Source organism: Etheostoma spectabile, chromosome 1, assembly GCF_008692095.1.
Source record: "Etheostoma spectabile isolate EspeVRDwgs_2016 chromosome 1, UIUC_Espe_1.0, whole genome shotgun sequence".
Lineage (NCBI taxonomy): Eukaryota > Metazoa > Chordata > Actinopteri > Perciformes > Percidae > Etheostoma > Etheostoma spectabile.
Genome location: NC_045733.1, coordinates 1,144,651 through 1,168,610, shown reverse-complemented (window position 1 = coordinate 1,168,610; position 23,960 = coordinate 1,144,651). Strand labels below are relative to the sequence as shown.

Here is a 23,960-nt window from a genome sequence, read left to right as displayed (position 1 = left end):
GAGATAATTGCATGTTTGCTTTTATAATTCCAAAATTTGTATGCACATATATGCATGCTTGTGTTTGTGTGTGAAAATTTCAGGGATCGGGAGTGAAATAAAAAAAAAAAAGCAGTGCTTGCAAATTATGTTTCCGTGCATGCTCCGCTCCCTGCTGTAGTTTCTGGCTGTTTAGCGGCTCTTTGATCAGCAGATAGTGAGGTGGTAGAGAGGCTGGTTATGCTGGCTCCCCCGCCTGATGCACGGGTGGCATCACCACACATTCTGCACGCAGTGGAAAAGCTGGACGGTTGATGTGTGTGTTTGTGCATTTGTGTGTGTAAAAGAACGAAAGAGAGACAGAAAAAAGAAAGAGTGTTTGTGGTAAAAAGAGAGGAAAGGAGAGACAATGAGAAAGACAGAGTAAGAGAATGACAGGGAATAATTAGGTGGCTTTCCTGGCAGGGTCCTCTCTGATGTGTATCCTGCCTGTGTGTACTTCTAAACATTACCTACAGCCACTGCTGCTTCGCAGTCAAGCTATGATCTCTCAGCTCCTTGTCAAAGATGGTTTTCCTCGTCTGTCAGTGAGCATTTTTGCACCTGAAAACGCCATATTGATGAAAAGAATTACGCTTAACATCATTTGAAGTGCAATACATTACGCTGCATTGCCAAGTGTTGCAAAAATACAGCAAGAGGAATGTCGTTAGACACTGAACTAGAATAATACTTTTAGGCAGTCTGCATTGGCTGCCTATACTCCAGATCGTTTTTGTTTAGTAGCAGGATTGCTATGTCAATTTGTAATTATTTTCCGGAGAACCTGGCCATCAGTAAATACCATGTAATCAATAATACTGCTTTCACAGTTATCTAACTAAACCAGGTAATCCTGCTTTCTGATACACCCCCTCAGAGCAAATCTACAAGCATGACATGACATGCTGCTTGTCCTCCAGTCAATAACACCCAACCTGCTGATCTGGTTAAGACATTGAAATATAAGAAGGACTCTCATTTATTGACAAATGTGTTTACAAAGACTTCCCATACAATTTATCTATAGCTTGAGAGAGAGCCTGCCTCTCACATTTGCAGCCATGAATCAACCCTTATTATCGACACATGGAGAAAGGCAAGTGTAGGGTAATCTGCATGCACACGGCTGGCTGTGAATTGTTTCTGTACCTATATAAAGATATTGTATTGGTCAGATGGATGAAGAAGTAACACCTTGGATAGTCATACTGGGTTACCCCAAACATAAATAAAATGTGCTGCAAAGCCACTTCTTTATATTTGATGTGAGTCATTGAAAACAATATTTGGGAACTGCCCTTGTGGAAGAAAGTCTGTTTAAAAGAACAAGCCTTCGAGGACCAGTGGCTGTATCAAAGTATTTATATTTGCATTTTTACAGAGATAAGGTGTTGTCCCTTAGTGTGAGGGGAAAAGCCTGCAAAATATCCCTAACCGTATCCCTCAACAAATAAGAGAGGGGTCAAGAGTCTGCTAGTGTAAGTTGTCCTGCTGGATCAGAAATGAAATACAGGCTTCCACATACATATCAAAGATACCCATCATGACAAGTTATCCCTGGTATCTTTATTGAGCTGAATTTACTAACTCGTGTTTGATCCAGTGTCTAATTAATTCCTTAAGTTCTTGTGTTTATAGCAGGAGAGGGGAGAGAGGGTATACGGTATATAAGGAGAGGGGATCTGTCTTTGAAGTGGTGTTCTGCAAATCTCTAGAGGATAACCAAGCCTGAGGCTGGACTCCGGCTGTGGGGAGAGAAGCAACAACTACTTTTCCACCGCAGGGCCAAAATTGGGGATTGCCATGGTCATGTTTTCTACACCGAATTACCATTGTCATCTGTTTATTTAAAACAATAAATCCCATCAGAAATACAAAGTCTTAAGGTGGCAAAAGGTCTACTGAGAAAATTTTGCTTTAATCAAGACTGAGAGGCAAATAAAAACTAAGCCTTTGCTAACGTTGTTTGGCCCTGCACTGGAATATAGGCTCTTAGCAACACTGAAAAACGAGACTCTGCAATCCTCTGCGGTATACCCCTCCCTGTGACTAACTAGCTAATGAACTATCAACTATCTATCTTCATTCCACCCAGGGCCCACTTGTCCTTCCCTGCAGAAGCTACTTCTTGGCAGGTCTTGCTTCAGGGCATCCAAACCTCCTGGCTCTAAAGTAAAGTGTTGCATTCTTCTGAAAGTCATTTTGAGGTGAAATACAGAATCCATTGATGCTATTTCTGTTGTTGCAGACAGCACCATCAATATTTGTGAACATGAAACAACCTCATCCCAAAGTTAGGTACCAGACATCTGCAATTATCTGTGATGTCAGCAAAATACTAAATTAAACTAGGGTTTCTTCAGTCATAACAAGTGGCAGACATTTTGCAGAGTAAATTATTTCTCAAAATTGATCTCACATGGGAAGCTACTGATTTGTAATTAATTGAGCAGCACAAACCTTGGCTCTAGTTTTGGTTGACTTGTCCCCAATTCAAGACCAACAAGAGACACTGTTATTGACACAATGTATTTAACTTCTCTTTGCAAACTGATGTTTCATGATTAGGCTACATTTTGTCAAAGGAAAACATTCTACAGTTAGAAATCAATTGGAAGCCATAATGTAGAGTTTAATGGTGCTATTTTTTTTTTTTTTCACAGAACCACCTGGGAAGCCGTCAGTGGAAACTGTTTGGAAAAGGGCAGGCACTTTCAAATGAACCATTTGTCATCATGTTCATCATGTTCGCCATTGTTGTGAACAAACCATTGCGGCTGTCAAACACACACACCAAATCCACGGCAATAGCTGCCAAGAGCTCCTCATTGGACGCTCATTGGTTCGGTTCGCTGCTGTTTGGATTACGGGCTACTTGAAGCCTGACAAGATGGATTGTTGTGTGTTATGCATTGCAGTCTGTGCAGTGATATGCGATCCCGCAATTCTCGCGTGATCTTGTGATATCCCAATAATCCAGCTGCCATGCAAGGTAAACTGTAGAGACACCCAAGACAAAGATGTCCAGTGCATACCAGATTAGAGTTTAGATGCTCTGCCCGAGCCTGGGCCTAAGGCCTGTGGGACGTTGGCCGGGTCGGGTTGGGTTGATATTTCTTACCACTATCGTTGGGCCAGGCCCTTGATCAAACATTTTTGTTTTTTTAATCATTATTTTATTGGCCTAACTGGGTGGGGAGAAAGCTATGCCTCTCGAGCTTCTCCCGTAGCTCTGGGTATGTCCTGCACTGACTTGAGTGTGAGGTAAACTGTGCTAAATTGTGTCTCCCCCATCTTTAGCACTGTCTTTGATAATTGCACAACCAGGCCAGATTGTTTCAGACAGAGTGCTTTAGCAGCAGATATGGTCTCTGCTACAGTATATCCGGCGCATTGTCGGCCTGTGCGTTGACATGCAGACTGTGGCGAAGGACAGTATTAATTAGGTGGTCGAGACAAGAAACTCTCCTATATGGTTCCAGGGCTTTGATTATGTTGCTGCCTTGATCTGTAACCCACACTATTTGGCTGAGGAAGCTAGTGTCAAGAGTTTTTTTTTTTTTTTTTTACGTTTCAGGCTTTATCTCAAAGTTCAGCTAAGGTTGAGAGGAATTCGTTCATTAGTTTTAGATGCGAGTGGAGATTCTGACCTGTTTGTTGTATTGCTCAAAAAATTCCAACTGTGACCACTACTTATTGGAATTCATCCTCATGGCCAAATACATTCAAGGCATTTTCCCTATTGTTTAAAAATTTTACTTGCATGTAATAAAATGTTGGACAAAAAAATGAAGGAATCTGACGACCGGCGACATTGAAATGGAACTTGGTTTAAAATTGTTCCCCACAATATTGTATTGCAGTTCAACGCACCCCTTTTGTGAGACTATTTCCTCCAGCATTATATGTATTATTTTATTTTTAAATTTCCCCGTTTTTTTTTGTTTTAGTGAGCCCCTTTTGTAAGTTTTTTTTATGTTTTGAGTAATATTTAAATTCAATCCAAAAGCACACTTGCCCAATAAAACTAATTCTAATTTTAAAGCCAGCAAAGATGCAAAAAACTGGTAAAGCAGTCCTTCACAGTTTAATTTAAGGCAAAAAAGCATTCAATTATAACTTGCAAAATAGACCCTATTGAAGGCATGCATGTTGTGTAAAGGCTGCATTCAACTTACTCCTAAAAGTCACAATGTGCAATACACATAAAGGTATACTAATAACTGGAAAATAGATCCCAAAATGGCACATATTAGGTTTATTGGAGTTGCTTGTCTGGGGGATATGCCAAAAAAGGCCCGGTGAACATGTGCAGAAGTGTTTCTCATGCTCGTCCCATAGACTTTACATTGTGGTGACATCACAGGTTTTAAAGTTGCCATTCTCTGCTCAAGCTTTTCAAATATTAAAATCCATGAAATAAAAATTCATAAAAGAAAGAGTCATTATCAACCTTGTTTGCAGTTTGAGGAGTCCTGGGGGATTTTTTCCTTGCAATTCGCAAGTGGCCACTGGAAAAGAGAGGCTGCAAGGCTGACCGTCCTTCTTGGGGCCTCGCAATACATCAAAACAGATATGTTATGCCAGACATTTTGACTTGTCATAGTAGGAAAAGCACAGGTGTTACTTAAAACAATACATGACTGACTGTCATAGTGCAAGTAAATTATAACACTGTGACAGGCAGGCAGCATGCACTATAAAAAGAGAATCCTAAAACCGAAGCAGCTAAATGGAATTCGGCCATTAACTTTGCACTTGTAATTTTTCTATTGTGACAAGTCAAATATATATATATAATATGTATTGTATAACAAAGGATTATTGAATTTCGTCGGCCCACATACAAAAAACAATAATGCAGGTATGATTGCCTAGTTTCACCAGCTTTTAGGAAGCAGAAAACGTGCTTTTCATTAAGATTCACGTGTTGCAAAGCACCAGATATCCACAATAACAAGGATGGCAAGTCATTACAACGAAAATGTGGGTCCAGCTTAACAAAATCTGATATTATCGTGGAAAATAAAAGGAAATAAGGACTAAATTTAATATGTCCTACTAAAATATGGTAGCAATGAGTACTGCATCACGGTGTTGAGGGCTTAGTTGTACGAAGATAGTTTGTATGGATCATACCATGTTAACTTAAGTACTTCTCAAAATCAACCCTTAAAATGAACTCTTTACTGAGTTCAATTTGCATTTTAGCATGTATGCTATGTAAAATGAATACAATTGTATTGTTTGTCACTTTCTGTCATCAGTTTAACTTTTTGCTGTCCAGTTATTGACACACATCCCCTCTCTGGCAGTGGTTTGCCCCTCACTCCAGCTGATCGGCCCAGGATTCCCCGGTGACTCTGCCCGTCGTTAGCTTTGACGGCTCCAATGTTTCGACGTCGATTTAAACTGCTTTAATTTTACGGAGTCAGTGGCCGCTCGTGTCGGCAAATCGTTCCTCGTCCAGTGAAGCTCTTGAGGGATAATCTGGACGGGTTATTGACTCTATACTTGTCAAAGACAGGGGATCTGAACGCAAATACGAGGCCCTCACTCCATCCCCGGATTCACCTGCTACGTGAAGAGCCTCACACGGAAGACCGACATGGGGGACACGGGCAGCGAGGGCAGCAAGCCCCCGAGTAACGTTAACGTAGTGCCCCCGCGCTGTCCATGTGGTTTCTGGGGGTAAGTCGAAAAACCTCTTAAATGTCTTCCTTGCAGATGCTTTCTTTCTCTACCAACAGCTAGCAGAGTCGCTAGCCACTAACGTTAGCGTTAGCAGCTCAAACAGGGATGAGCTGCTTTTCTTGTTATTACCCCCTCCCCATTGTTTTGTAGCATTAGCTGCTAGCTAACACCAGCTGGCCTAGGCAACCTTCTCTGGTAGAGTTAGAGAGCAGGGTAGGAGTGTAGGATAAGCCCTCCAGGTAATGTAACAGCTGTTACAGCGCTAATAAACTGGCTATATTTAAAGTACTAAGTAACGAAACGAAGCAATTGGCTACAGATACCAAACAGGACAGTTGTTAAACCATAAACTGAACCTGGGTGTAAATTAGGCACCGATGGTTTCATCAGTTCAAATTAGCTGCAAAACAGGATATGTGTTTATATACTGACACACATTGACACTTTCGCTTATTAAGTACAACTATCATCATGAGAGCATTTGATTTTGTGAAGTGTATTGGGGGGACACATGCTAACTTTCCCCCACTCAACAAATTAATATAAACCCAAGATATCGTAAGGTTTAGTGACGTGAAATACACTTCAAATAATTTTATTAGTGTCAGACAGATGTTTCTGTCACCAATCAATATCATTTTAATCTGCCGAAATAAATGTGAGGTTAACTAATACAGGCCCATAGGGCACATTTGCAATGGTAAACATGATTTAATAAGGCACTCAAAAAAGTATAACAGACTGTAAACATCAGAAATAAAAAGTAAAATACAAAATGGTGCTTTAAATTGAGAATCATTTACTTTTTGTTTACGATTTGCATTTCATGGGCTAACCGAATGGTTATGATGAGCCAAGTTTGGCACAAATATCCCACTCTAGATAGGGTTTGCTGTTCTATTTGGGTCTTACATTTTTAGCTGAGTTGTAAAAGAGTAGAAGCAACCAGACCAGGGAAGACTTCCTTTTGGTCCAGTATAGAAATAGAATTGCTTTTCTTTCTGCATAATTATTTATATTAGTTACAGGAGCTGCCCTAGTGCACTAAAGTACCATTATTTGCATTATTTAAGTAGTGATCTGCTTGGAGTTAACAGCTCACCCAGTGACTGCAATTTCAATCACCAGAGACAGTACTTGTGATGAGGACCCTCCTGATCAGAGTTCACCGGGGTTCCAGATAGTGTCTGCATTGTGCACCAAAATCATGGCATTTCGGCGTATTGTTTCAGTATCAAACATAAGCACTAATAGTTCCACATTTGCTTACAATATACATATTGTGATCACCAAAAACAGGAATTGTCAACAGTTTTTAAAATATCTTTAGTGTTTTATATCTTTTAACAATAATGATGCAGTCCTGCAGCCCCTGTCAACACGTAAAGTCAAGAATTTCAAAGTTTAGGAACAACACTTGGAAGAACAAACCGTGTTTCACTTAACAACATTGAAAAACGGTGTACCAGGGTAATATTTAAAATATCCATACAGCATACACACATCCATTTATCTGTAACGTCCCTGGCAACATTCAAGGTGATACACTTACCAGTAATAATGAGCACCTGAACATAATCCTAATACACATGATATGCTCAGGTTTATATTTTCTGACTTTATTAGTTGATAGGATGTCTTATTAGACAATTGACTTTGGATTGATTGATGTATATTGAGGATACACTGACAACATCATACACTGATGGTGTCCACCAGATTTGGGCAAAAGAAGGCTGAATTTCTCAGCGGTATTAGGAGGGATCTTTGAAATGGGGCAGGTCTTGTTGCCTGGTGATGATGGATTTCATATAGAAAGGGGTGACTGCCCTGTTGTCATTGAACATTGAACTAATGGAGAACTAACCTAACTGTAAAGGAATGCCATTGAATTGCCTTTTTGCTGAAAGGAGCTGTAGAAATAAAGTTGCCTTGCCTTACAACTTCAGCCTTTCAGTTATTTATTAGGGCATAGAAACCACTGTTGTACCTGCTTGTCTCGGAGGAAGTGTAACGTCTAGAGCACCACGACCGCTTTTAGCAGCAAATACTGTCTGCGTGAAGTTTTGAAAAACTGTAACCACATTTGTAACCACTTTATCGGCATCGCCGTGACTCACTGTGATCAACATAACTCTAGAGCCGACGTAGTTTGCCCGCACTTCGGCGCACGTGTGTGTCGGAGCTCTGCTCTCTGTCAATATGCAGAGTAACACATTAATCCACTCGTTATTTCCGCTTAAAAGTCCATCTGCTGTCAGCTTGATGGATCATGACAAACACGGCTTGTTTAGAATCAACTTTGCAGTTTTGTTGCATCAAGCATAATAAAGGTAACTTTAGCTGTTTGCCTTTGTAAAGTACAGAAATGATTGCTCGTTGCTACGGCTGTTAACGCTAGCCTCGCTATTTGTTGCCTGACCTGTGCTCTCTGACTTTGAACCTCCTGAGCTGGGGCACTCGCTTGCACAGGTACCATCTTGTGGCCACAGATGCACTTTGAATCCACACTCACAGCCCTTCTGTCATGAACAGAACTGTCTGATCTCCACTCGGGTATTACACATTTATTAAACAGACCCGGCAACCGAACGGGACACAAACCGGACCCAGTTGACCAAAGAAACCGTGAATCCAAAACCGTACGGTTAGGGGTTGGGTTCTAGGGTTGGGGTAGACCCAAGAAGCCCGCTATGTCTTTCTCTGCCTCAGACTTTAAAGAGGCACATTGAAGTGCACTGTTTATTTATTTGATTAGACAATGCACATTAATCAATATTTCTGTAAATGCGTCAGTGTTAGCCAGAAGGCTAATTTCCAAGTCTATTCCTAGTTACCTAGTATGCATATCTTTATGGTAGGAGGAAAATGGAACATCCAGAGAAACCCACGCAAACACTGGGAGAACAACGGCCTTGCCCAGAATTGAGATCAAACTCTGCAGTGGGGAAAAAAGTGCTAACCACTGATCCATCGTCCTGCCGTGTATGGTTTTGATTGGTGCTCTGTGGTTTTATTTGTCCCTAAGAGCGAAAGGCTGATAGATGAGGCAAATAAAGAAGGGGAAAGGAACAGTATCAGAGAGGTTCACTGCGTCTCTTAAAGGTCCCATGGCATAAAAATGTCATTTTTATGATTTTTTTTTTAACATTAAAATTAGTTTCTCCAGCCTGCCTATGGTCCCCCAGTGGCTAGGAATGGCGATAGGTGTAAACCCCGGGTATCCTGCTCTGCCTTTTGAGAAAATGAAAGCTCAGATGGGCCGATCTGGAATCTTGCTCCTTATGAGGTCATAAGTCCTCAAAAGTACTCAGAAATGGCACATACTAAGGAAAGCTCATTGTGGGACTGGCTCAAGTGGCTGTAATTCTGCACCAAGGCTGAATTTTGGGAAAGAGACTTCAGATATGTTATTAGGGGACCACTAAAGTCTATATAAAAGCATCTAAAGAGCACCATGTCATGGGACCTTTAATGATGATCTTGTCATGGATTGATGATTAATGACCTTGTGTGTGACTGCTTTAGTCAAATCGAAGTTTAGAAAGTAACTAATTTGGGAGAGCGGTACTGACTGTGGTTCCCCTCATGATATATGCGTGCATTATGTGCTATATCTACTGTCTGAAGTACACTGCATGGGATACATGAGAAAAAATTGATTTCTTAAATCCACACTACTACATTACCAATTTATTGTAATGATTTAATATTAGCACAAAAGATATATACCGCTGAAAAGTAATGACGATTGCTGTTGCCAAGGCTATAGAGAATTTCAGGATTAGTCAAGCAATTACGTCATCTATTAGTTTAATAATTAGCCCTGTATTGCTATTCATAACAAAACTGTTTTAGATTAACAAAAGTATTGAATGCATGGATTTAAACATGGAAATTGCCATTTTGAATCCTTGATGGATGGAATGAGCTTATGCTGCCCTTACAGTTTCTATTAAAGGGCCCATAAGCAAAGCAAAACTACAAGTTCAGGGTGCAAATGTAGAACTGGAATGTACAATCTCTCCCTTGTTACATAGAGCACAGCTGAGCCCTTCTCTGTCGCTATTTTGTTTCACATAGATATACCATTGTCTAATAACTAGTTCTGCCATTTGTGACTAACTGCTCGTGAATGCTCTCTATGAACAGACTTCTATCTGTATTTGTGAAGTTATTTTGCACTTTACACATGCACATGCTTTTGCTCTTTTGTGGCACTCAAATTGCATTACCAAGGTGACGAAGCCCATCTGCCTGTCTGTTCCAATCCAATATTCTCATTAGTAACAGCAATGGACCAACTATGAGATATCCTGATTGTGTGCCCTCTGTTCAAAATTCCCTCTAGCCTAACAAGCATGCAGCAGTTCATTTTCTGTTTGTGCTTTTCTCATCCTTTCTCACCTCTTCTAGTTCTTAATTATTGTGTGATTTAATTAGGCCTACCTTCTGAATTATAAGGTTGACAGGATATGACTTGTTTATCTAGTATTAGCTTCCTCCATGATGAGATTTCCTTTCCGTCCTTGCTTCTTGCTTCCTCCTTTATCTTTTATACCCAAGACCACACACCAGCATACTGACAGACAATTCTCAGGTTGACTGTAGCTGACCCTACATCTAGAAATGAGGACAGCGGTGTGCAACGAAGCACCCAAAATAAATAGAATGTGACTGATAGCAGCGACCGTCACGCTCGATGCACAGACAGAAAGGACAAGGACTGGAGAGGAAATGAGAGGACCCCTGTCACAAGACAACTAGAGCCATCTGTTGTGATAGAGTTGTGCCACTGAAAGCGGGCATGGCTTCGGTGATCAGTCCCATAACAAAAGCTATAGCAAAGATCTTAATCCATGTTTAAGAAGGTATAGAATGTTTGGAAGCGTTTGGAGATGCTAAAAAGGGCAAGTTATTGCGTTTTTTTTTCTCCAGTTGTGCCTCTTGCTCAACTTCATCCGTCCAGCTGAGTGGTTGTCATGTCAGCTGTGTACATTACATACATACACAGACGAGAGGCCACACATCTCTTTGTTGGAATTCAACAGTTTCTTTGCAAAACTGAACTTGTTCCACCATACTGATATTTTCAACCCCACTGCTACTACATTTTACAGAATCAATGTTTGTTGGTCAAAAACAACTGACCATTACCTATAACTATTTAATTATGTCACTACCATGAAAACTAAACTATAGGTTTCATTAAATTCCCGAGTGCCAGTTTGGTTTGAAATGTGCTGGGGACTGATTCGGAGGTTAATTTCCAGAAGAGCTGGGTGCAACAACACATTCATTTTTTATTTCTTTTGCGCAGGTCATGTTTTGAAAGACACTGTCCTGTAGCTTCCTAATGTAAATGAATAAAAACGTGGTTTAATGTACCTAAACAATGATCAATGATGATAACCAAATTAATAAGTCCCGTTATTATGGACATTATCTGACATTAAGTGTTTCTGCTTCACATTTGTCAGCAGAGCAGCGGAGCGGCTGTGGGTTGACTTCCCACGGTTCTCATGGGCTTTATAAGTCATAACGTGACAAAGCTTAAGATGATTTAATGTACCTAAACAACGATCAATCAATCATCACCAAATTTTTCATTAACATTTTTGGACAGTTTTCGGTGGTTATGAGGAATGAGAGAGAAATTTGGTTATCATTGTTTAAGTGCATTAAACCATGTTAAGCTTTTTCCTCGCCATAGGTGCCAATAAAGACAAAAACGTTTAATGTAAGATAACTTCTATAATCGTTGGAGTTCGGTTTAGTTTTTTTGACAGGCGTGTTTACAAGTGTTTATGACAATATATGGCCATGAGAAATTTGGTGAGCATTGACCGTTGTTTAGGTACATTAAACCACGTTAAGCTTTTTCACGTTAAGCGTTTTAGAATGTCCCGTCATAGACAGGCAGCGTTGTGAACAGAGAAGCGTGTTACCATCAGCAGAACAGCTGTGTCTCTGCCTGCCCTGTGAGGATAGAGATGTTTGTGGATTTATTGGCATCTGCCGCTCAAGAATTATGTTATGAACTTAACTAAATTGAGCTTGAGGTTTTCAAAAAAAGTGGTAGGTACAAAATTACGAAATCTGATAGGTACGCGTACCCACTGTCCACCTAAATTGATGCCTATGATTAAATTCCTGACAGATCTATGTAAAAATACTCAAAGAATAAATGAAAAAATAACTTTCAATCAATAGAATTGTTCTAATTATATTATACCAACAGGTGGCTTTTATTCAGCTCATATAAGCAGGGTGGCACAAAGAATCCAAAACGTAGTCTCCAAAGATTCTGTGTTTCAAAAGGTTCAGACACAGAAACACAGCTCAGACACAACATTGGTTTGTCAATTGTCCATGGTTACCATTTAAGCAAACTTGGTTTGCTGACAGTATTTACCTACTTTAAGTTCTAATTTTAAATAAAGCATCTCCCGAGAACAATAGCTTAATCTTAAGATTGTAGGAGATGCTGGGCTTTCTTCACCAAACACTAGTTTACCATGACTCCCTGTTGCTCTACAGTTACAGTTACCGGAAACAATGAGACTCGTGATTGAATGGTAATATTGAAAAAATGGCTCGTAGCTCGTCTGCTATTTAGACCTTGACAGCCTCGTACATAGCATGGCAGCTTTGGGTGATTAATTTAATATTGTAGCCTGGATCACACTCTTTATCTTGAATTGTTTCCTCACCAGCATCCCAAATGGAAATAAAAGTCTCAGCCTGCGACTTGGGATCATGGAAACATGTTGCTACTCTTGCTGCGTGGATACCCACCAGCAAAAGGCAGAGTTTTTTGCTGTTGTTGTTGTTGCATCCCACTCAGTATTTTGTTTGGAACTCTTAAACAAACCTTTTGATTAACACATTTGCTTTTTCTTTGTTCTTTTCCTCAGGTCTAGCAAAACTATGAATCTCTGCTCAAAATGTTTTGCAGGTAGGTGCTCTTTCTTCAATGTGCTTGTTTATGCGACTTATCTTATGTCTAAAGGTCTTTTCAGACTATGATTCTTGCTGTTTGTGATTTCCCTAAAATGTTTTCTAAACAAGACATAGACAGTGGGGTTTTTGCTTGTCAGATGGCACAAGGCTGAATTTATTGAGTAACGTCACGTTTGAACTTACATGAGGCTATAGAATTATGATTATGCTAACTTTAGCTATCAATAATAACAGTCTGTGGTTAACAAAGACTAGGATTGCCACTATTTGCTATAACTAGACCTGTGATTAGGGATATATGACACCACAGTCAACTAATTTCACTCAGTTGATACAGTATACAGTAGACATTATTCGTCTGGCGTCTACTTGCTGAGTGTTGTCTGACCCCGCGACTACACAGAGCGACTACACAGGCAAAGTGTTGCTTACCTGCTGAAAAGACCTTAACATTGTGTCATGGGGGGGGGGTTAAAACATATCTCCACTCCTGTAGCTGTTCTGGAAAGGCCTTGGAAGTAACAAAAAGTGGAGAAAGTCTGAGAAAAAGTGCAGTGTTATGTTCACCCCTATCTTCGTAATATTATACTTTTTAGAAACCTTTGCTCATGTCTCATAATATTTTGTCTCCTCTCACTCCGTTCACTCTAGTTCATCTGTCATCATCTGTCAAAGTCAGTGCCAGACATATGAGTAGAACACTACATTTATTTAAAAGAAAAAAAGATTCAAACCAAATGTTAGTGTGCCACCTTTTCTAAATGAAACTGAGCATCACACAATAATGTACCTGATGGATGTACTTGCATGCCCAACCATTTGACTTTTGTTTTTCATAGACATTCAGAAGAAACAGCCAGACAATGATTGTGCCCCAAAGGCCTCCTCAAGCTCCAGCAGCAGCAGCAGCAGCCAAGCTGACATCTTCTGTAATGAAACAAACGGCAGCATTAGTCACTCACTGATGTCGATGCCTAACACATCAGAAGACCCTGGAGAAACGGGAGTGCCATCCCTGTCTGCTCAGGACGGTAAGGCAGCAGTTAATCAGTAAGAAATGATAGGTTTTCTTTTCAGATCATATAATTTAGGGCCAGGGTCTCTGTTATTTCAGATGAGTGACTACACCTCAACTCGCTTTTCCGTTGAACCTTGGGCGTGTCCAAATCCACATTTGACTGCAAAAAAAAGGGTCCGTGCGCCAGACGCATGGTTCAAAAGGGTCGTACTTAGTGCTCAGTGTCATCTCCCATTCCCTTTAAAAGCCAGGCGAGTTTTCCTGGCGTATTGCTATTATGATGGCAGATTTGCACCGTAATATTTTCTTTTTTAATCTTTTGCATGCGTGTGTGCTGCTGTGCTTCCCTGTGCGTGTATGACAAGCATAGTGTGCGGGCGCTGTGCACAAGCCTAGGCACATTTTACTAATGTGCTGTTAAAATAACAATGCTAAATGCTAAAAGAAATGCTTGACTTTAGACCAGGTTTTTGTTAGTCAAAGGTGCGATCACTTGTATAAAACGCCAAGAATTCACCTGAACACACCTCCCTGTAGGACCAGCACGTCCATGGGCGCAAAGATGGGCACAGGTACGTTTGCTATTGGAACAATGTGGGCGCGGGACGGGAAATTAACAACGGCGTCTGTCTTGAAATAGGAAAAACACTTAGTGTCGGGCTTTGCGCCGGGTGCAAGATAGGGCCCAAAGTCTATGTAATGTGGTCGTGTTTAGTTTGTAATGCTTGCACTACACATTGAAGTAATTTATGCATAATCTTCTGAAAATTAAGACGTGTTTTTAAATGTAATATCTCTAAATTGAATAGTTAAAACAATAGTATTATAGCTTCTCGTCCAGGGCACCTTTCTGCAGAAATCTGCTACTAGTTTCTACCAGCAGCTGCAGCAACTGCCCCTGCCCTGGCTATATTTGTCCCAATGGCACAGATAAAGAGTATGATAGGAAAGGGTATCCATTCAGAAGTGAAGGTTTTAGGAGGACACCTACAATTGCCAGTTCATCGGTCATTGCTATACAGTGACAAGGTTATTTGTGGAGGCCGATCCAGGACAGGACAATAAAGTGACTACCAAATAGATTTTTTTTTTTTGGATTAAAAAAAAAAAAAAAAAGAAGCCCCTCATGGAACTGACTCATTATTCACCCATAAACTGAAATACTGCACCATCAACCTAGTTAAAACTTCCACTTAAATCCACCAATTAAGTTTATTAAAAGAACCCTATAAAATGAATGACTGAATACTTCCTCTGTTAACTTTTAGACTGATGCTAATACATTTCACGTTACTAGCACTGAAACAATAGCATTTTCAATTGAAAATTAATCTACAACTATTGTGAAAATTAACAGAATTTAGAACATGTTTACAGTGATATTGACATTGCCATTTTCTAGACCAATGGATTAATCAAGAACACAGTTAGTAGATCAATTGATAATGAAAATAGTTTTTTCTATTTGTAGCTCTACATTTTAAGCATGTTATATTTTTTGTTTTGGTAGATGGTATATACATATTTTGTTCAGTCAGGTGTGTGTGTTTGTGTGTGTGTGTGTGTGTGTGTGTGTGTGTGTGTGAAGGATTCCACACATCCTAGTCATGGTCTTTTTGTCTTGCTACCATGTGGAAAGCAGTACCACAGTAACCGGGCAGCCACCACAACACTCCAACAGCTTCTGTCCTCAGGCTGTTATGATTCTAAACTATGTTCCTTTTAGGGCAACCTAACATATGAGATAATCTGTCAATCATTTGCAGTTTACCAGTTTTTTATACAGTTGTTTGGCTTCTGTATTTGTTTTGATTTTCTCACTGTATCTCTTTTCAGAAGTATCCAGCACAGACATGGCCTATAGTTCACTCTCCACTCCCACAAAACGCTCCTTTGAGTCAGGTAGGCCTCAGCTCTACCATTGCAATGTCCATAACTGTGTTTTTGCACTGTGTGTTTGTAGAGTGGGAACCATTAGCATCAATTGATAATCATTGGATTGATCCAAAATAGCGAGGTTAATTGTACTTTCGGTGGAAACATATGTATATATTATATATATATATATATATATATATATATATATATATATATATATATATATATAATATATATATATATATATGTGTGTGTATGTATATATGTGTGTGTATGTGTTTATGTATATTAGTTGGACAATCCTAATGGTAAAATTCGCACAGAAAGGAGCAGTGTAGCTCATTAATTAGCACTGTCACATCTTGGGTTGGGTACCGATCGCTGTACTTTTTTGGGTACCAACCGAATTACATCACTACTACCGGGGACCGATTGACACTTAATCAAACGGTGCCAAATTTAAGTACCTGAGATTGAGTAATATGTCCTCTCTGCATGTTGTTTGGGAGCGGGGGTCCGACACATACACACACACACACATTTCAAGGAATAATTATTTGATTAAATATAGATATAAGTTTGGGAGGGGAGAGGGAGGGGTTTTATTTTTGACACTTTGGTGCAAGTTTTTAATGTTTCATCCGGAGTAAATTGGCCACAGCGATTTATCAGAATAACAAAAGGCTGGCACAACATGCACTTGCACATGTACAGACACACATGCTCTCGCACATATAGGGATCGATGGGACAGGTTAGTGGGATCTGGCTGCTCAGCTTGGCCTAGTTCTCAGAGATTTATTGAGCGCTGATCAGCATTCGGCCGGGCCAGGGAAGAAGTCTGCAGGATTGATGAGAAAAGCTGAGTTGAAATTCTAGCCGACCAGTGGAACTCGCTACATGCTTTCCCTGTCTCAAGTGCTGGACTGAATGTAATCTAATGCAGGAGAATCATTAATCTTCAAAGCACCTTTCTATTTAACACATTTTTTTGGTTTCAGCGGGCCGTCATCTGTTCTCTCCCAGTTTAAATCAAAGTTGTTATAGAGCTTATTATTGGAGGGCTTAAGTTTTCTCTTGGAATTCTAGTCAACACTGCTGTCCTTGACACACAGGAGACAAATGCTTTTTGGATTAATCTGTGTAGGGAGACTAATAAAAGGTGGAGAAGGTTTGGCTGTAAGTATATTGGTAGATGAATTATTTAAAACCATTTCTTGCAAGTCTATTAACCTTCACATGCTTTTGTGTCCGTCCGCAACAGATTTCTTCATAGTTATCTATTTGCATAATTCTGTATTTCTGACGAGCTGATTTTGAACTACCACAATTGTAATTGCCAACATTTCCCCTTCAGTCTGTGAATGGTGTTGCTAGAATGATGTTTTTATTTTTGCTGACAAGATCACAATCATTTTCACAATTGTTGGACCATACAACCTGACTTTAGGCATTTTCAAATACTGTAAAACAGACATTCTGCCCAAGATAAATATTTGAAGTTACCATTATTCACCAGATGTTTAGTGAATTGCCCTTTGTTGATCAGTGAAGTATAAACAGATGGGATGGGGATGTGTAATTGCATTATACAGTATAGACATGTTTTAGGCCAATAGGAATAGAATAAATATATCTGTTGACCTATCATTGTTTTAGTTTTACATTTTTGGCTTCAGACTTCCAATTGTTCACAGCATTAGCAATACATCCAGGAACTCCTGCTTTACGTTTCCTTAATTTTGTGAAAAATGATAAATATGAAAAAGAATTTATGGAGTTGGAGAAGATACAGTGACTGCAACTCACAGTATCTTCTCTTTATTTTTGCTTACATGTGTCTCCTGCCTCAGAGTCGGAAAGCGATGTTTCACCTGAGAAGCGAGCAAGAGTGGGTGATGTGCCAGAGGGTGAGGAGTCTTCATCGTCGTCTTTGTCCGCATCACCATCATCCTCGTCTCGCAGCGGCTCTAAACAGCGGAGCCGCAAACGTTGCCATCGCTGCCAAACCAAACTGGAGCTGGTTCAGCAAGAGCTTGGTTCCTGTCGCTGTGGTACGATGATACAACTCTACACGCACAAACATACACAAGAACATATAATTTAACCCACAACCAGATGTATGCCAGTAACTGTACACGCACAGGCCCACTCACACATACAAGGCCATACACATTCAGTAGTGGTAGCTATTATTTAAGATCTTTGTCCTGCATTTACATAACAAAATAAATTACTTTATCATTATTTAATACAATGGAAGTTTCTTTTGTATTGTTTAACACGTTTTTTATGGTCTTGTGAATACATAAAACCACGTTGGTTATCTTAATTTTACATCCAGTGCAGTGAAATGCATTTACTACCTGAGCATGTGTTTGTGTGTTGACGGAAATGTCGATGACCAGAGTGCCTTTGCTAGCCTTGGGGGACCATTACAGAAAGCCTGAATGTTTCACATTGCACATAAAACATAAGCCAATTACCACAAACACTAATGCAGTTTAAAGCAATACTTGGCTTGCTAATTAACTTGTTTGCATACAAATTAAAGTACTTAAAAAGTCACAGCTCTTCATTGCTTTAAGACCATCTGCTTAAACCCACGCAATAATTTCTAAATTGGAAATCGACTTGCTTTTTTTTTTTTTCTCACCACGCGCTGCTTAATACATGGGCCATCCATCCTTAATAGTCCAAAGCTTACTATGAAAACATGCTTTACACAAACTGAAGGGGAAATGGTGGCAATTACAGTGATTTCTGACTACTGCTGTAATTGCAGATTACTTTGCTAATGGTTCTGCAGAAGGCTTTACAGTGTAAACCAAGAAGGTCTGATAATTAGTTGAAAGCACAAATGTTTTTCAAATAGTAAGTAGGGGACAAAATAGAGTTCCGGTGGAAGATCTGATCCCTTGTTGTCACACTAAATACACACATAACACCCTTATTTCTCAAAGCCATGTGAGCACCTTACCCCGGTTAAAACAACCGGTTCTCATAACCTGGTTAACAGAGGTAGACAACTCCTTCAGTAACCGGGCTATGATTGGTTTAAGTGTCTGCATATGCTTCAACTGTCCCTCCCCGTTGTGCTTGAGTGGCTTTTGAACCGGAAATAATCAGTCAGCCTTGCGACTAGTTGTTGTTGCTATGACACCATACAGCAATGCCTGAATTGACAGGCCATTGTGAGAAAGAGCCTGAGGTCCATCTGTTTTACTCCTCGCCGAGGCAGCAGCAAACTCCGGTAGATGGCTAAACCGGTCGCCGGATTGTACGGGGGTGTCAACGCTGAGTCTCGGCAGAAAAGTAGTGGGGCCAAGCAACCCGAGCAGCGGCCACTGGCCAACGTTAATGTTAGTTACTTATACGGGGAGAACTGGCCTTGCCAGCATGCTGTTGTGTGCATGGTGTGCAGCGGCAGGTACTTATTAACATAATTAGCCAATAATTAATGTATTTTCTACAATAACTGGTTATGTTTAAGATTTAGTTTAGTGTGTGTGTGTGTGTGTGTGTGTGTGTGTGTGTGTGTGTGTGTGTGTGTGTGTGTGGTGTGTGGTGTGTGTGTGTGTGGTGTGTGTTGGTGTGTGGTGTGTGTGAGAGTGCATGCGCATGCGCTTCTTTTTTCAATTGTACCTTGGGTAGAACACACTTTAAGAGTGCTTGGATTCAATGCAAGAAAAACTTTGATAACCTGAAACTTACTGGACGCACATGGATTTTACTATGTTACACAAAAATCATTCAAAAATCACTACATTTTCTTTCAGCTCATTGATTGTTTTAAAACTCTGCTTGATTCACAGTTCAGTTACAAAAACAAGTCAACTTAGTGGAAAAGTTTTCATATGAGGCTTCTAATTGGGGAATAACAAAATCATATCCCGAATATAATAGTATTTTGAAAGAGTCCACCCCACAGTTTTGGGTAGTGACTAACGATCCATCCGTTTTTAAAAGCTTACACATATTAAACCACTTTCACCCATTCACTTCATTTGCACTGTAATCACAGAAGTTTTAATTGTGTAGCAACCAGCTGTCAAACTGGGCTTTTAATCATCGCTCATTGAATGCCAACAGGGTTACTATGCGTATTAATGAATGAATTGAAGACGATGAGAGCTAACGAGCTTCTCTGAGCTTAACGAGCCTCCTACAGTGGCAGGGCCTTTTGTTGAGAGCGCTACAGTAGAGACAGAGAGTCAATGAGAGAGATGAGGGTTGTCTGCCTTTGTTGAATGGAGTCAAAGCAGGAAGCTATCAAATAGAATGTCTTCTCTGGTAACTAGACCTTTTACAAAGGCATGGTTGCAAAGCAATACATATTATCTGCTCTTGGTCGTTTAAAAAGACTTGTATATTTAAAGAGATCTTTTATCCACCTGTATTGGCATCTGTATTGTTCAAACATTTTCAAGTAGTTAGCATCTAGAATAATATGATTAATCTACTGTTCATGTATTTTTACTATGATTGTTTGTATTGTGTATCCTGTATTTTTATTCAGGTTGTTATAATATTTGTATATTTGCTGATCTTGGCAAATTAACCACTCTCCCTCTCGTGCACCCATACCCCTCGCCCACTCTCCAGGTTATGTCTTCTGCATGCTCCATCGGCTCCCAGAGCAACATGAGTGTCTGTTTGACCACCTGGGCCGCGGTCGCCAGGAGGCTGTCCTTAAGATGGTCAAGCTGGACCGCAAGGTGGGCCGCTCATGCCAGCGCATCGGAGAAGAGTGCTCCTGAGCGGCCGTTCCCTCCAAAGAATCGCAGCCTTCAGACGGTGTCTTAGCACCAACAGGGATCCGATTTTTTTTTTTGTTTGTTTAGTTTTCTTCTCATTTATTTTTTTTTCAAGATTGTTTGCAGGTTTTTTGGATACAAACCTCCATCCGTTTTCTTTTAAATTATGCTCGCTCTTTTAAATCCCACCGTTACCCATGTCCCGTTGTTTTCAGCATAGGTTGACTTGATCATATCCCTGCTGCTAAGATGCCTTTTGGAAAATCAACACCCGGAAATGACAGAACAATAAAGAGCAAAGGAAATATACAATTTCTTCACTTTTTTTGCAAGCTCCTGACTACACGCGTGTGAGCAGAGTAAGACCGAATAAAAGAATGACGAGAAGAAATACAATGCTTTATATAAATGTTTATCCCGGAAGCCAGTCTAAGACTATACCCTTTACCTCAAAAAAGAAAGACAAGAAGGTGAAAAGGATGCTTATCCTTTGTGTACACTTCTGCTTTGGCGCTGTTTATAGACTGTGCTCTTTACCTCAAAATCAGACAGAGCTGCTTTGTACTCTGCGCCAAGCATGGACTTTGTGAAGCAAAACGAGCAAGCCAGCCTCGGTTTAAGTCAGTGTCTAACCCCCCTGGCTGTCCAATACCCCTAATCCTTTGGAAACACCTGTTAATCAACCACCTCAGGTTATCAGGATATCAAAATACAATCTTCACCACTCCCCTCACCAACTTGCATCCTTCTTTTGTTCCTGTACAGGATCCCTTTCTACTCTTATGTTTGTTTTAAGATTGAGGAGGCCAGTGTGGACGATGAAACTGGGGTGGTCCTGTAAGTCCAAAATCACAACTTGCAATGTGAGCCGGACGCAAACACATTATGCTGGTGAGAGCGAGCTTCTTGGCCCTGGATCGCACACAGATCTGTCTTTAACGTTGGGAGGTAATTGATCGAGACTTAATTTGTCACAGATTTCCTCTGTCTTCCTCTCTTCATCCCCTTATTCCCTCTCCACACATCTGTTTTTAGCAACATGTGGCTTATGTGTGGTGGATGTGTCCAAACTTCAGGAAGACGACATTTACAGGGCATGACATACATCAAAGTGTGTGTATGATTTATGACTGGACCTGAAATGTCTGTAAAAGTCTAGAGATTTGTGGGCAATGCAAATAAACATTCTCTCTCTCACACCTTTATGTTGTTGTATGTGCTCAGCTGTTCACCTTGAGCACAAGCAGGTAACATCAACCATTGAGTTTGGACTGAAGCTGAGATGAGTGTCACTCAGTTTCCTGCTTAAGATGAATGATGGTTGTTATAGTTCAGGTTTCTTAAAATGTTTTAGACCTTCATTTTAAATCTCCACATCTTGAAGGTACTTTGATAAAAGACTATTCTTTGGTTTTCAGTACTTAGTACTATGTCCTTATTTCCTTTTAATACCCCATGCTTTCATTTCTAGCTTGCACAATGAGCTCATGCATTCTCCTTCTATTCTCCTGCCTTTCACTTTCCTTTTCTCATCTTTCCCCTATTGATTGCTCTATTTTTCCTTATTTCAACCTCTTCCCCCCCCCCCCCCCCTCCTTTCTTGCTGTAGAGGAGGGAGGTGGTGGCTGGGGTGAGCAGAGTGCTGCAAGTTAAAATCAGCAAATAATTACTTTCCTGGTATAATAATGTTTTCCTGGTGGACTATAGAAGGAATGAACAGAAAATGCATAATGAATGAATATTCTGTATCTTAAGAAAAACCTTATTTAACCCCTTTTTGCTTCTCACTTACACTTTAGTGTAGAGCTGCTTTTTTTGTTTATAATGTGGTTATAAAATGGGAAGGTAAACGTGGAAAATTCTATATTTTTTGTTTCCATTGCTTTACTTTATGATTCCCCGTTCCAACATTTTCTTTTACTGAGAAAGAATAAACTGGATAAGAATAAGTGTGAACATCTCTAGTGTGCTTATTGACATGATGGATGAAAACATGAGTCCACTCTGGTTTGATTTTACAATTGCGTTCTCCAAGAGGAAATTTAGGGGTGGAATGAGCTTATATACAGTACCTGTCCCAGCCTTCTTGCACCATGATGCTGGCTCTCTGCCATGTTGAAACATGCTGCTAATTTTTTACAGTGCTGTAAACATCTGTTAACTGCTCACAGAGGGCTGCCTTAAAGCTCTCATTCTCTCACACTCTCATTTACTTAACAAATCTGTTTATCAGCCTTGTGGGCTGGCTGCACTAATTAATTTTAAGAAAAAAGAAAACTTGTGTAGCCATGATCAAATAGCATCTTCAAGCGTTGAGAGTTGGCCGACCGCCAACCTGAGCGTAATCTCTCACCCTCCTCCTCACCCAAACTGAGCCAAAACTAAGGAAGTTAGCACCCCATGTGAAGTAGTTGTATTAGAAGTTTCTCCTTTATCAAGGTGGTTGAAACTTTGAACAACCCTGCTGGGTTTACAGACAGAATTTAGATCTCTTAAAACCTGCTTTGTGTGTCCTTGTGTAATTCTCATTTTACATCCTTTGTCGATTTCTTTTTTCGTCAAAGTTTCTCAGCCTTGTTTTGGGTCATTTGACATGCAGACAGTATCAGGAGATCGCCAGGCTGATAAACTGGTATTTGTTTTACATTTTTTGAATAACAAATAGACATGGAAAAATATCATTTCTATATGATCCATTTAGGGCTCCCTCTATGCTCTTGTTTGTACAAAAGCATGCCATATGTTGAAATACAACTCTAAATGCTGAAATATATTTTTTTGACACTGACTAATGAAGAGTAAATATGTTTCTGTTTTTCATTGTTTTGAATTTGGCTGGAATACATTTGGGTGTCTTCTAATCTTTTAAGTCGCCCTCTGGCTTAGAGCCCTCTCTTTGTTTTGGTTGTCAGTGCCTGCACTCTATTGCTTTTATGTTGTCTTGATTATATCCTGACACACAGGATGAAGCACAGTGCCAGGGTTGGGTGGCAACAAGGAGGATGAGATCTGTATTTGATGGAGCTGCCTAGTGTTAGAGAGGGATTTGGGGAATAAGATGTCATGGCCGGTGGTAAGTAATCTCCTTACAGCTCAACAAACCAGGAAGCCTGCCATTCTTACTGCCTTGGTTAACATCAGTTATAAACACCATCATTGTATTGTATTTCATCTTCATGTCTCGATTATTGAAACTTTTATTTTGTACTGTACAAGAGTGGCATTTTAGTTCCTACTTTAAAAACCAGGCACCACTATAATCCTCCATTAGGGAAAGAATGATCTCAGAAATACATTAAATGCAATGGAAGGAAACAATGTCCATAGTAATCAGTCTCAGTTTCACAATCTCATGTGTCATGGTCTCTTTTCCAGGCAGCGCTGGTGTAACCCAGTGTAATGGTAAAGTCACTTATTAGTCTTATTAAATCTGTTGAGCACTTGTCAGTATGAAAGCATGTCTGTAATTACATTGGATGCATTACATCCACTTAAGACAGATGTTCCTTCCACAATTATTATGCAAATAAATGACATACCAGGACTTCACAACACAGCATATGTACTTGAGTAAAAAATATTTTAATACGGTAATACTATGCTTCAAATGTGTTAAAAATCTGAATTTAC

The 23,960-nt window shown here is 40.0% G+C and overlaps 1 protein-coding gene across 4 annotated transcripts; it reads left to right on the top strand.

Annotated features, from left to right (window-relative positions):
• Positions 1 to 5,313: 5,313 nt before the first annotated feature.
• LOC116689505 (AN1-type zinc finger protein 3 homolog) lies at positions 5,314 to 22,280 on the top strand. 4 transcript variants are annotated; one of them, XM_032516086.1, is made up of 6 exons: positions 5,314 to 5,712; positions 12,633 to 12,673; positions 13,518 to 13,709; positions 15,536 to 15,598; positions 17,427 to 17,627; positions 20,179 to 22,280. In XM_032516086.1, the coding sequence occupies exons 1-6, from the start codon at positions 5,630 to 5,632 to the stop codon at positions 20,331 to 20,333; spliced, it is 735 nt and encodes a 244-aa protein (XP_032371977.1). In that variant the 5' UTR covers positions 5,314 to 5,629; the 3' UTR covers positions 20,334 to 22,280. The 4 variants fall into 4 exon arrangements, with proteins under 4 accessions (XP_032371977.1, XP_032371961.1, XP_032371969.1 ...); XM_032516070.1 differs by having other exon boundaries at positions 5,316 to 5,712; positions 17,421 to 17,627; XM_032516078.1 differs by having other exon boundaries at positions 5,318 to 5,712; positions 15,533 to 15,598.
• Positions 22,281 to 23,960: the final 1,680 nt, after the last annotated feature.

Bases quoted from the DNA above. Each gene is read 5' to 3' on its own strand.
- LOC116689505 (XM_032516063.1), top strand. From the start codon at position 5,630: ATGGGGGACACGGGCAGCGAGGGCAGCAAGCCCCCGAGTAACGTTAAC. The intron at 12,674-13,517 runs GTAGGTGCTCTT...TGTTTTTCATAG, and splicing joins CTGCTCAAAATGTTTTGCAG to ACATTCAGAAGAAACAGCCA. The intron at 15,599-17,420 runs GTAGGCCTCAGC...ATGTGTCTCCTG, and splicing joins AAAACGCTCCTTTGAGTCAG to CCTCAGAGTCGGAAAGCGAT.